Below are 15000 nucleotides of genomic sequence, written 5' to 3' on the forward strand. Positions count from 1 at the left end.
CCCACATCAATCACCTTTCCAATGATATCAGGCACACCCCTGAGTGTCAAAGTATATGGGAGCTGGACCACTTTTAATTTGGGTATGACGTTTAGACCAAAAAACATGAATTTCAAGCATTTCTTCAGACACTTCTGTCTACAACAGTCGAGAACCCTTTAGCAATTATGTAAGCACATAATGTAATCTGAAAACTGCTGCCCTGGTTAAAAAAAACAATACAACTGATCTCTGCTGGTATTCTGTCTGGAATGGAGTGGAATGGAAATTTCTAAGTGACCCCAAACTTTTGACCGGTAGTGTATGTGTTGGTCAGTTTGTCTGCTTGACAATCCCATTTTGCAGCAATACAATTGAAGTGAGATGAATAAACAGAGAAATGTGTCAACAGATGTTGACAAAGTTGCCTTTTGGGGACATCATTTGACATTGGGAAAAATTTGAAGTTGGAAAAAAAGGTAATGAATTGCAATATATCGCAGAATATTGCAATATGTTTGAAATCGCAATAATATATTGTGACGTAAGTATCATGATGATAGCGTATTGTAAGGCCTCTGGTGATTCCCACACCTAATAAACAATGACTTATTTCACCAGTAAATTGCTGTTGAATGACAAAAACAACCACCAGGTGGGAAAAGTGTATTTTACAACAACTTTGAATGCACCGCGAAGCTGTAGGTTACCAGTTTCAGTGAACGCACCGTCGCTGCAGATCACACTGTTGAAATCCAGTCACACTTTACACTGTTTAACGTTAGCTGTCAGCACTTTAACCAGGATTAATCCAGCTGCTAGCTAAAGCTAGGCTAACGTTACCTGCTGTCGAGTGTAGTGTAAAGTCAGGCACCGAAATTTTCGTTCTTATTCGGTCTCGTTACTACCGTTTACGTTGGAATCGAGTTTCGGTACCCAACCCTAGTGATGCCAGTCTAATCTGAGCACTTTTTTCAGTAACGAGTAATCTAACGCGTTACTATTTCCAAACCAGTAATCAGATTAAAGTTACTTATCCAAGTCACTGTGCATTACTATTTTTGTAATTTTCCTTAGTAAAAATATATATTTTTGCTTTCTTCTAGTGTTTCGTGGAGTGAAGTCACGTATGCGACATGTCACGGTTTCAGCGTGAGGACAGGTCACGTGTACGCTTCTGTCCTAATTATGCTTTTAAACTGGAGGTGTTGAAATGAATCAAATAATCGATGCATCGAATCGTGGACATGGACGATGCTGCATCGATAATCGGCCGGCTCATAATCGATTATTTCTGTTTATAATTTAATGTAGGCCTAACAACATTTCTGTTGACATATTCTGGTATGTTTTGCACATTCAGGAGGTGCCATGTGATCAGTGCTGTATAGTTTTATGTATCCAAGTTATTTAGTATTAGAGCACTGCAGAATGTTTGGTTTTTGAAGCTTGGTAAAGCTATGAATTAAATATCCTACGTGGCTTTAATAGAAACATGAATTTGACGCATCGTGATGCATCGAGATATCGAATCGAATTTAATTGCTGACATGATAATCGGAATCGGATCGGGAGATCAGTGAAAATTCACACCTCTATTTTAAACTTAATAGTTTGACTCTGGAACATTCACGAAAAGACCCTAGGTTAGGGCTGCTCGATTATGGAAAAAAAACATAATCACGATTATTTCGGTCAATATTGAAATCACGATAATTTGACACGATTACTCGTTAACTTCTGGAAAGAGGTTGCAATTATTGAACTTAAAAAACAGTGGAAAAAGTTAAATAAATCAACCGTAAAAAAAAAAACACAAATGTGAAATTTGCCTTAATACTTTTCCTATTTAAACTTTATTTTTTCATTCAGAACACAGGAGAAAAAAAAAAGAGTTTACTTGCAAAACGTAATGAGCTAAGTAATTGTTTTATCTCGATTATTCTGTTTTCGTGATCGTTGGGAGCCAAAATCATAATCACGATTAAATTTCGATTAATTGCACAGCCTTACCCTAGGTTGCATTTTGGCGAGAGTTACGCTTTCGGTGAGCGCTGACGCTGTCCAGCCTCGTGTGCCCGGCCCTCTCCATCCCCCCCGGTTGCTGTTGGAAACGCAAGGAGCCGCATTATTGGGCTGTGAGGTGTCACTTCCTGCCCGGGGCTCGGCCTGTCAGAGCCCGGTTAGCCGCTAACGGCTGCTAATTGAAAAAGCTGTAAACTAGCTGCTGTGTCTCACAGAGGGCGGCATTGTCTGACTGACTGCTAAATATAGAGCCGGCACTCCCCCCTCTCCCCCCTCCCTCCCCTCCAGGGGCCCCGAGGGGCCTCGTAAATTAACACACAGCCAACGCAGGTGAGCTCAGTGACACATTAACACCCACACACACACACGCTGAAACAGAGGCAGCACGCTGCAGAAACAGTCACTAAAACAACCATTATGTGTGATGTGGACCTCAGCAGTGTGTCCTACAGGCTGGATCATCCCAGATTAATGGGACTGGATGGAACGTGCAGAGAGACCCCACACGTAACCACACATAACCAGACGTAACCAGATGTAACCAGATGTAACCACACATAACCAGACATAACCACACAAACACTACAGGCCAAAAGTTTGGACACACCTTCTCATTCAATGTGTTTCCTTTTTATTTTCATGACTATTTACATTGTAGATTCTCACTGAAGGCATCAAAACTATGAATCTACACATATGGAATTATGTACTTAACAAAAAAGTGTGAAATAACTGAAAACATGTCTTATATTTTAGATTCTTCAAAGTAGCCACCCTTTGCTTTTTTTGATAACTCTGCAAACCCTTGGTGTTCTCTCAATGAGCTTCATGAGGTAGTCACCTGAAATGGTTTTACCTTCACAGGTGTGCTTTGTCAGGGTTCATTAGTGGAATTATTTCCCTTATTAATAAAAAAAGCAAAGGGTGGCTACTTTGAAGAATCTAAAATATAAGACATGTTTTCAGTTATTTCACACTTTTTTGTTAAGTACATAATTCCATATGTGTTCATTCATAGTTTTGATGCCTTCAGTGAGAATCTACAATGTAAATAGTCATGAAAATAAAAAGGAAACACATTGAATGAGAAGGTGTGTCCAAACTTTTGGTACTGTACTGTAACCACATGTAACCACACATAACTACACGTAACCACAAGGAACAGCCTGTTCTCATGAAGCAATCTTACCAAAAGCTACATATTTATTACTGTCAGCAGCACTGCATTGTGTGAGTGTGAGTTTGTCTATGTGTGTGTGTGCATGCATGCACGTGCGTGTGCGTGTGTGTATCTATGTGTGCGTGCATGCGCGTGTGTGTGAATCAGAATTTCAAATTCAAACTTTTTTTCAACGTTTCATCCTCCGATGTTGTTTTCACTTTTGTTCTAAATTTTAGAACCTTTTCCAGACATGTTTCCGATGTTTTTTGGTGACTTCTTCTCACACATTATCCATCTGTAAAAACATCATTTGAAAAACATGACAAAGACATCGGAAAAAATGACAAAAACTGGGTGCCTGGGTGGCCCAGTGGTAGAGTGAGCGCCCATATAAAGAGACTCAGTCCTTGACGCAGAAGTTGCGGGTTCGATTCCGATCTGTGGGACTTTCCTGCATGTCATTCCCCCCCTCTCTCTCTCTCTCTCTCTCTCTCTCCCCTTCCATTTCGAAGCTGTCCTGTCACCAAAGAGGCCTAAAAAATCTTTTAAAAAGAAGGGACAAAAACATTGGAGGGAGGAAGCGACAAAAGTGTCCAAAAAAAAGATGACCAGAACGTTGATAAAAAAAAAAAAAAAAAAAAAAAAAAGAGTCTGAAAACTAAAAGTTGCTCGATGTTCAACATGTGTTAAAAAAAAGCCAAGTGCCCCCACCACTTAGATCCTTTACTTTGCAGGATTTTACACATTATTCATATTTTTCTGGCATCAACAGAGGTCCGTACACGTGTTTACTTTCACATCAAGTCACATTGGGAGAGGGGAGGGAACTTGTAGTTGTAAAAGATTTTTTACCTACGTTAAACATTCTTGAACCACACAACCACACGTATGTGCGTGTGGGTGTGCATGCGTGCGTGTGTGTGTGTGTGTGTGTGTGCGCATGCATGCGTGCACGTGTGTGCGTGTGTGCATACATGCGTGCACGTGTGTGCGTGTGTGTGTGTGCGCATGCATGCGTGCACGTGTGTGCGTGTGTGCATACATGCGTGCACGTGTGTGCGTGTGTGCATGCGTGCGTGCTGGTGTGTGTGTGACCATGCAACTTTTGGATTTTTCACGTGTTTACTTTTACATCAAGTCACATTGGGAGAGGGGAGGGAACTTGTAGTTGTAAAAGATTTTTTTACCTACGTTAAACATTCTTGAAAACACACACACACACACACACACACACACACACACACACACACACACACACACACACACACACACACACACACACACACACACACACACACACACACACACACACACACACACTGCTGTCAGGCCTGGGCTGACTGATTTACTTGGCACTTGAGGAATGACATAAACAGAGAGCAGCCGGCCCCCGGGAGGGAAAGCAGCGGCAGTGTTTGCTCTGTGTTTGTTTACAAGGATGGGATTGTAGAGATTGACTGTGGAGAGCGCTCCCCCCTCTCCCCTCTCCTGCCCCCTATATCCCTCTCCCCCCTTTTCCCCTCCCTCGGCACAATAAATCACTTAGCTGTAATTGCCCCGGCGTTACATGCATCATTGGAAAAGTTAAACCATTAAACGAAAAACCTTGTTAAAGCTGCCCAGAGGAGGCCCCTGCTTGCTGTAAAGTGGCCACTGTTTCCACACGCACACACACACACACACACACACAGACACACACACACACACAGACACACACAGACACACACACACACACACACACACACACACACACACACACACACACACACACAGTAGAGGCTGATGGGGGTTTCTGTAGGAAGGTAAGAACCACCTGTCTTTGGAGGGTTTATGTAGGACAACCAGGAGACTGTGTGTGTGTGTGTGTGTGTGTGTGTGTGTGTGTGTGTGTGTGTGTGTGTGTGACACACACACACACACACACACACACACACACACAGTGCCCGGTCTGATCCCGAGCATCACTCACGCTACATCGTGTTGGGCTGTGATTGAAATCACCTCACTAGCCGATGTTTAGCTTCAGTGTCTGGGTAGAAAGTCGTGAGCAGTTTCACAAAAAAGTGACCTAATCAACTGTATGTATCGTCACTTTATTACAATATCGACTCCTACCCAGGTTATTAAAGCAATTTCAGATGCTACCCAATTATGTTCCAGTTAAGTTTTTTAAATCACCACATAGTTTGATAAGTAAATTTATATGGAAGGGCAAGCGCCCAAGGTTTAAACTGGACAAACTGCAGTTACCAAGAGACAAAGGGGAGTCAGCACTGCCAAATATAATGTATTATCACTGGGCCTCACAAATAAGATATATTACTGAATGGTTAAAGGTCCCATGGCATGAAAATTTCACTTTATGAGGTTTTTTAACATTAATATGCGTTCCCCCAGCCTGCCTATGGTCCCCCAGTGGCTAGAAATGGTGATAGGTGTAAACCGAGCCCTGGGTATCCTGCTCTGCCTTTGAGAAAATGAAAGCTCAGATGGGCCACTAAGGTCTATATAAAAGAGACTTCAGATACAGTATTAGGGGACCACTAAGGGATATATAAAAGAGACTTCAGATACAGTATTAGGGGACCACTAAGGTCTATATAAAAGAGACTTCAGATACAGTATTAGGGGACCACTAAGGTCTATATAAAAGAGACTTCAGATACAGTATTAGGGGACCACTAAGGTCTATATAAAAGAGACTTCAGATACAGTATTAGGGGACCACTAAGGTCTATATAAAAGAGACTTCAGATACAGTATTAGGGGACCACTAAGGTCTATATAAAAGAGACTTCAGATACAGTATTAGGGGACCACTAAGGTCTCTTCTCAGATGGGATTTTAAAATCTTTCTCTCAATTCAGAACTGAATTCGAGCTCCCTCAAAAACACACTTTCTCTGTTATTTACACCTTAGGAGCTATATATATTCTATACCAACATATATGAGTGGCTTGAGTACGAATCCACTTAAAAAAAAGATACTATTGAAAGGCTTCTTCCTTAAAGATGAAAGTTTTAAGTCAAATTTACTCTCAAATATTTATCAACAACCCTACGATTAACAGTTACTCTTCCTGGGGTGAAGATTGTTCTAATAAATCCTATGAGACTCAATATAAGATTATCCACAGACTGCATGTTACCCCTGCTATTCGATGTAAATACGACCCTATGTGCTCATCATTATGTGTGAAATGTAAAAATAGCTGTGGCACTTATGGACATCTAATGTGGTCATGTCCAAAACTCTCAAGTTTCTGGCTATCGGTCCAAAACGAGATTAAGAAAATCTTTCTAGGTCTGCTTCCTCTTAGTCGATTAGTCGACTAATCGGTCGTTTTGGTTTTAGTCAACTTAGATCTCTTTAGTCCATTAGTCATGTTTGATGCTTTTTTTCATGCTGAAGGACTTATTTCCAAGAAACGTACGAGCACATCTCTAGTAAACACAAGAATTAAAGTGGTGCTTTTGCACGACTCTTTGTGGAGAAACTCAGATTAACAGATCTGTCGATTAAATCTAAAACTAATCGATTAGTCGACTAAGAACTTCTTCAATTGAGCACAGCCCTACATTTTTCGGTTTGATATTCCACTAAATCCATACCATTTTGTACTGGGACTGGATGCCAATTGTGATCGTAGGTACAGGTACATTCCTAGAGTTGCTTTGTATGCTGCACGCCTCACAATACTACATAAATGGGTAGACGAAGATCCTCCTAATATTACAACGTGGTATGTCCATCTTGCCATTGGAGAGATTATCACGTGTACTGAGAAATACGCTTGATGTTTTTGTAAGGGAATGGTCCCCATTACAATTATACCTTAAAGAACGATGGCCTAGAGCAGGGGTGTCAAACTCAACTTCCCAGAGGGCCACACTACAAAATAAGAATCCCATCAAGGCTCACACCAGACTTGTTTAGTTAATTGATAGGCTTTTATTTCAATCGAAAAAAGTAAAATATATTTGATTGTATTATTGCATTTGTCATATAGTCTTCTCACTCACAGTTTGGTCGACATAAAGTACTAAAGAAGTCAGGAGAAAGTTCCTCAGCCATCATAGAAAAGAAGCGCCCAAAAATGTCGGAAAAAGTGACAAAAATGTTGGAAAAAGTAAAATTATTTTGGAAAAACGATTCAGAAAAAGTGAAAAAAACTAAAATGTATTGTGGACTTAAATTGATATGCGAGCAAAATCATAATCCCGAGGGGCCGGATTTGGCCCGCGGGCCTCGAGTTCGACACATGTGGCATAGAGTAATAGTTATAGGGTAGGAATTCGAAAAGTGACTGAAAAATATTTAATTTTGCACTGCAACTGGTAGTTTTATTTACTCTTTTATTATTACTATTTTTTATTTCTTCATGTGGCTGTCTGTTTATGTCTTTTATCACTTGTGGTTCCTTGTATTGTCTCACATTAAAATAAAATCTTATAAACTCATCAAGTCCTCTGTTAAAGTGGCTAAATGTAACTTTCAGTTTGCGTTGATTCTAGCGGCCGCTTTGGACAAAATCGGTATTGCTCTTTACCACAACTGCTGTCGTAAAGGTCTAGGACACTGGTTCTCAAGCTTGTTCAATAATGTTCCCCCTTTGAACTGTTTTTTTTTTTAAGCCATGTACCCCCTAATTTTTGGTAGAAAAAAAAAAGTCTCTATAAAGAGGAAGAATACAGCGATGTCAGCGATAGATTTACTAAACAACAGCCTTGGACCTAACCTGATTCCTCCAGATGGATAACTTCCCATCTGCTCTGCATATCCATCTGGGAACTTTCCGTTGGAGAACTTTTGGGAAGGGGCAAAAATCCTGGTTAGCTGATTGGATAAACCATCTGTCTATACAAAGCTATAGTTGGTGATAGATGGCCCACATCAACCAATCAGATCAAACTCTTGCCGAAACCAGTCAGGAGAAGAAAAAAGCATCTTTTCCTCCGAGGAAAGCCTCCAGTGCCGTTTGTTTTTGCTCTTCTTTCAATGAAGGAATACTTTCTAATTCAGATAAAACTTGCTGCGATAGCTACGCTCATCTCATCCGTGGAAGCCTCCACGTTGTTCAGACTGAACAGTCGCTTCTCATTGGTTCACACCTAAACCCGCCTCAAAACCAACGCATATTTTCTCTATCTCAAGATGCCAGACTGATAAAAAACTGGAGCTCGCCAGATCAGGACGGTGTCACGAGGCTAGCTTGGACCTGGAAAACATTTTAATGATAATGGAAAAAGGAGCCAAAAACTTAGAACAGTAGAAAGAAGGAAAGGCAACACTAGGCTGACAAAAGGGACAACAAAATTACAAAAAGAGACAAAAACATTGAAGAAAAAAAGACAGTAGTAAGGAGTAAGGAAGAAAGGCAAGAAGAGATCAAAACAAACGACAAAACCTTCAAAAAAAAAAGGTGACAAACTTCAAAAACAGCGACAAAAACTTTGAAAAAAACGAGTAGAAGTAACTACAGTCGTTGTTGAGGTTAAAAAAGTAAAACCATTTGTGACGTCTGATAAAAAAAATATACTTTTAGTTAAATGAACACTGCAGCTAGGCAAAAACACTGAATCAATACCAATTGCATCACACCAAACTTAATTATCATTCAACTGCCTCACCCCAAACCCTAGCTTCTAACGAATTAATTAGGTCACGTCATGTCTGTTATTTAGCATAGAGGCAGAAGCTCCTTGTCCCCGCACAAGGACACCTATTGTTCAAACAGCTTTGAGAGCCATCCCCTTGTTGGGCCAGACTTGATTAGAACAGAAGGAAATGCATATGTCTGTAGAGTTGAATAGAACTGGCACTATACTGGCACTATACCATGACAAACAACCTTTGTCATGGTATAGTAAGCCTGAATTCAGAGGTGTGTCCTTACCCTGGGACAGTTTTCAATCAAGGTAATGTCCCTTTGATTAATGTCAACTTGTCATAATCAAGACAACCCAAACAATGTCAACCTGTCATGACAAAAACCCGAATGGCACGTAATTACAGAAGTCATGAACGTTGTCGACTTGTTTATGACGTTCATGACACGTTCATGACAGTGTCACGTCACGGTTATGTCGATACCTTCAAGTGTTACCGAAAATATATCGCCAACACAAATACGGAGTAAAAGGTCTACAAATTATAAGGTTTAAAAAATTAAAACGTCTGCGCCAAATGGTAAAGGGGGACGTGATTTAACGTTGGCTACTGACGGACAATCTCATCGCGCAATCTCAAGTTATTTCATGAATGAAATAGACATATTACATACCTGAGGGCCAATTCAGGGAAGTTTTTAAAGGTACGTTGACATGCTTCTTTTTGGATGTTTTTATATAGACCTTAGTGGTCCCCTAATACTGTATCTGAAGTCTCTTTTATATAGACCTTAGTGGTCCCCTAATACTGTATCTGAAGTCTCTTTTATATAGACCTTAGTGGTCCCCTAATACTGTATCTGAAGTCTCTTTTATATAGACCTTAGTGGTCCCCTAATACTGTATCTGAAGTCTCTTTTATATAGACCTTAGTGGTCCCCTAATACTGTATCTGAAGTCTCTTTTATATAGACCTTAGTGGTCCCCTAATACTGTATCTGAAGTCTCTTTTATATAGACCTTAGTGGTCCCCTAATACTGTATCTGAAGTCTCTTTTATAGAGACCTTAGTGGTCCCCTAATACTGTATCTGAAGTCTCTTTTATAGAGACCTTAGTGGTCCCCTAATACTGTATCTGAAGTCTCTTTTATATAGACCTTAGTGGTCCCCTAATACTGTATCTGAAGTCTCTTTTATATAGGCCTTAGTGGTCCCCCAATACTGTATCTGAAGTCTCTTTTATATAGACCTTAGTGGTCCCCCAATACTGTATCTGAAGTCTCTTTTATATAGACCTTAGTGGTCCCCTAATACTGTATCTGAAGTCTCTTTTATATAGACCTTAGTGGTCCTCTAATACTGTATCTGAAGTCTCTTTTATATAGACCTTAGTGGTCCCCTAATACTGTATCTGAAGTCTCTTTTCCGAAATTCAGCCTTGGTGCAGAATTACAGCCACTAGAGCCAGTCCCACAATTAGCTTTCCTTAGGATGTGCCATTTCTGTGTCTGTAGCTATTGAGATGGTGAGGGGCCACTATGCTCGTTTGAAAGCCATGATGTCTCTCTCTCTCTCTCATTCCACATTCTCTGGGTGGGCAAAGCAGAGAGAGGGTAGGTAACCTTTCCCCTAATGACCTCATAAGGAGAAGATTCCTGATTGGTCCATCTGAGCTTTCATTTTCTCAAAGGCAGAGCAGGATACCCAGGGCTCGGTTTACACCTATCACCATTTCTAGCCACTGGGGGACCATAGCAAGGCTGGGGGAACTCATATTAATGTTAAAAAAACTCATAAAGTTACATATTCATGCCATGGGACCTTTAAATCATTTACAATCCCGTAATTGTGTCCATCTGTTGAAAGCCTGACCGAGATTGACAAGGCAAATAATTGACAGCACAGAATCGTGGCGTACGGCTTTATAAATAGAGTCGTTATTGAGTTTGAGTTTAGTTTATTTATGAAAGGGGACAGCGCAAATTAATAAAACACATGATTTCCCATGGGTTAAAAAAAGCCAGAATTAGCCAAAAGGGCTACTTTATTACTCACAGTGTGGACTCTCCTTGGCGCCAACCTTCAGCAGCAGCTTGGCGATGGGCGTGTTGTTGGTCATGATGGCGATGTCGAGCGGCGTCAGGCCCTGGCTGTTGGGCGTGTTCAGGTCCAGCTCCTCGGCCGAGAACTGGTAGAGGAGGATCTGCACCGTGTCCAGGTCCTGCTGCTCCACAGCCTCGAAGATACAGTCGCTGCCCTGCATCGTCTGCGCCACAGAACAGCAACAGAGAACACGTCAGAAAGACTAAACTCGCTTCAACGGGAGGAGCTCTTTTCGTGGAAATTAGGGCTGTAATTACATCGCTACATTTTGTTTTTTTTAAATGTAAATTAAATTTAGCGCGGAATACCTGCAGAACAGGGACATGTAAGTACTTCTTTTATAGATCATGGTGAACTAGTGTGCGTTGTGGCAGTGTTTTGCCATTGAGGACGAGCTAGCATGCTAGCGCTAGCATGCTACAGTTAGTGACGTAGAAAGCCGTGCAGATTTTGAGCAGCTCAGCCGGAGACTGAAGGCAGGAAACATTCAGAAACCGTATCTCACTCAGAACACCATGGATGGATGTTTCCAAAGTTTGTATGTGTGTGGAAGCACCAGAGACACAAAATAACACCACAAATTGTTTTCATAATGTGGAAACAGCAGAGCAGGGGGAATGAGAGGGGGGAACATAGCAGAAGATATTCCTTTTTTAAACCAAAATGTAGCGGTGTAAATGTAGCCTGAGATGAATAGTTAAAGTCATTTTACGTGCAAAAAAATGCAGTTTTCAGCCTCTCAGACATGGAGATTTCCTGCTCCTCTCTGTTCATCAGCCTGGACTTTGACCAAACGACTAATCGATAAAATAATTGGCAGATTAATTAATAATGGTTTTTGCAGTCCGATTGCAGATGTCCATTTAAAAGAAGCAGTGGGCAGAAAGTTGTGAAGTTGCAAAACGAGATAGTGCTATAGTTGGTTTGAGAGGAAACATTAATAACAGCCCTGAAGGTGTGTCTCTGTTTACTGTGGTTGTGTCTCCGCAGACAGCAGAGAGGAAATATGACCAATGTCTTCTATCTGCAGTCGTCTCTGTGGACACCAAACAGCTATTATTTCCCCTTCAGGTTTATCCCAGGGTGAGTGCAGAAGGCTCTGATGAGGACTAAAGTAATCAGGTTACTATCAGGGTTCTGCTGGACTCGGTCCAGACGTCTGGATCCTGCGAGCCGACTGATTCGTATGACACCGTGACATCAAACAGCGGCTCCTCGGCTGGAAAACCAATCGATCGGACAAACTATCTCGGTACTTAGCCAATCTTATTTACCCTGAATTCTCCTTGTGCTGGGAAAATTTACTTATTGATTTCATCAACTTTGACACAAATCTCACCTCTCAATTTTATGTAATCAACTTGATTTTAATTTTGACCAAATTTTACATCCATAAGCCAAAATTCCAAAATAAAGCACCTAACTTCGTTGAGCTGTCCATTCACGTTAAACATTATACATCTACTATATCCTGTTGCAGTAATAAGAAGGCTGTTAGAACTCACACACTATTTGTACTTTTCAAATGCTTTATGTAAATGGAGTTGTTCTCTTTCTTTCTTTTTTAATTCTATTATTGGTTGTATCTCCCCTGGGATCCTGAAATCCCGAAGGACCTACGGAGGAGACGCCGAGTTTGCAGAGGTGGATCAAGCCTGCCGTCCCAGCGATCATTACGGGGAATATACCGTCTCTGGGAAATAAGATGGACAAACTTGGGGTGCTCATTAAAACCCAGAGGGAGTTCTACGAGTGCAGCACGGTGTTTCACCGAGACATGGCTGCACTGTGGGTGACCAGACGTCCCGAAATCCAAGCAGTTGTCCCGAAAATTAGAGCAAAGTCTCAAGAGGAGACTCTCGAGTAGTTCTAGTCTGATTAGGGCTGGGAAAAAAATCAATTTTATTTAAAAATCGAGTTGGTAGGTCAAATCGATTCATATTTTCAAAAAAAACCGATTATTTAAAAAAAAAATGTCAGTCCAAATACAGTATAAATAATTTGGATGTTTAACAATCTTTGTTGCACACTGCACAGTGACTTTTCACTTAGAGAAAGGGTTTGCCTTTGCAATTTTGTTTATGTTGATGCACTTTAAGTAAATACAATAAATATATATTTTTAAAATATATTTACAGTTCGCAGTTATTTTGTTTTAAAGGGAAGGGGGTAAAAATTGAATCGAATATCGAGTTTTTTATAAAAAAATCACAGATTTTTTTAGGTGAAAAAATCGGCCAGCTCTAAGTCTGATTAGAAAATTAAAAACTGTTCATTATGATTGAGTCGTCCTGCGGCCAGCTCCCGGTCCAGGGCACTCTGCCTGAGACCCACTTCCAACACTTTCCAAAAGTCCTCCTCGTCTCCAAAATAAAAGCCCCCATCCCCGTCGGGAGATAACGGGGTGGTATCACAGCTGAGAGACACCACAGTCTGGGGTGAAATACTATAATAGTATAAAATAATATAATTACAAAAAATACAACCTTTGTGTCCCCTTTTGATGTTTTAGAGTAGATGGAGAGAGCGCAGGTTGCAGCTATGATCCCTGGGAAAGTGCAGGTGCAGGCAGCAAATAAAAATAAATCATTTTGGTGCGGAGTTTTGAAATTCACGTTCACCCCGAAGATCCACCGTAATGTTCCAAAGTGGTCTCATCACTGCATTGCGCTCACACGCTTTGACTTACCAGAAACTACATAAACAACCATGCTATTGCATTTTATTTTCAGATTAAAAATAGCTCTTCACAAACACTTGCTGCACTTCTCCCGACACACAAAACGAGACCAGTACGCCTCACTAGGTCAGTCTCACAGGCTCTCATTCCAGTGCCCCCACCCCATACAAACACAACTATGGTTAGAAATCCCTTTTTCATACATACACCAACATTTGGAACGACATTCCCCATCACATCAGAACACTACCATCCATCACATATTTCAAAAAAGGCACACAAACTGTTCCTTCTCAACACTCATTGATTGTTCATGTATTGTCCAAGTCTGTATTCTTGTCTTTAGTTGTCTGTGTCTGTCTAGCCCTTGCTAATGTCCTGTACAAGTGTTGTAAGGTAACGTTACTTTGAACTTTTCCTGTATAATAACTGAAATGAAATGAAATTCCACCATCTGCTGAAGAGGAGGCAGCTGCTGACGTCATTCACACCACTGTCTCACTACTCCAGACGCCACAGCCCTATGCCTTCATGGTTGTCACTGGGGATTTTAGTCATGTTTCACTGGACAAATCACCGCCGGACTTTCAACTAGGGCTGCAACTAACGACTATTTTCGTAATCGATTAATCTGTCGATTATTTTCTCGATTCATCGATGAGTTGTTTGATCTATAAAAATGTCAAAACATGGTGAAAAATGTGGACCAGTGTTTTCCTAAAGCCTAAGATGACGTCCTCAAAGGTCTTGTTTTGTCCACAACTCAAAGATATTCAGTTTACTGTCACGGAGGAGAGAAGGACATTGAACTGCTGTCAGGGACTGCAGATGGAAACTAGCATTAGCTAACTCTGGTACAAAACATCTTTTTGTAAGATTAATGTATTTTGTACATTGTCCCTGACAAATAAACCAATTAATTAAATAAATAAATAAATAAAGAAACTAGAACAATATTCACATTTAAGAAGCTGGAGTCAGAGAAATCTTTATTTTTTTATAAAAAAATGACTCAAAGATTAATCGATTATCAAAATAGTTGGCGATTAACGTAATACTTGACAACTAATCGATTCATCGTTGCACCTCTACTTTCAACAACATATTATGTGCCCCACTAGAGACAATACAACTCAAGACCTCCTGTATGCCAATGCAAAGGATGCATACAGTGCCACTGCCCTCCCCCCTCTTGGCAAATCAGATCACAACCTTGTCTTGCTCTCTCCTGAGTATGATCCTCTTGTCAAACGGCAGCCTGTCCACACAAGGACTGTGAGGAGGTGGACTCAGGAGGCTGAGGAGTCCCTGCTGAACTGCTTTGAGTCTACAGACTGGGGAGGACATCAATAACATGACAGACTGCATCACAGCCCAGACCAAAGAAGCGCTGAATGCAAAATATGTGATATTAAGATAAAGGAATTCTGGCTCAACCAT

The 15000-nt window shown here is 40.8% G+C and overlaps 1 protein-coding gene across 1 annotated transcript in view; it reads right to left on the reverse strand.

The window, feature by feature from the left end:
- ankfn1a (ankyrin repeat and fibronectin type III domain containing 1a) overlaps positions 1-15000 on the reverse strand; it is a 128952-nt gene that overhangs the window by 94782 nt on the left and 19170 nt on the right. Inside the window, exon 3 of the mRNA XM_028568508.1 lies at positions 10833-11043. Within this exon, the coding sequence (XP_028424309.1) occupies positions 10833-11043 (211 nt within the window). The remainder of the gene's footprint in view (positions 1-10832; positions 11044-15000) is intronic.

Source organism: Perca flavescens, chromosome 21 (genome assembly GCF_004354835.1).
Source record: "Perca flavescens isolate YP-PL-M2 chromosome 21, PFLA_1.0, whole genome shotgun sequence".
Classification (NCBI taxonomy): domain Eukaryota; kingdom Metazoa; phylum Chordata; class Actinopteri; order Perciformes; family Percidae; genus Perca; species Perca flavescens.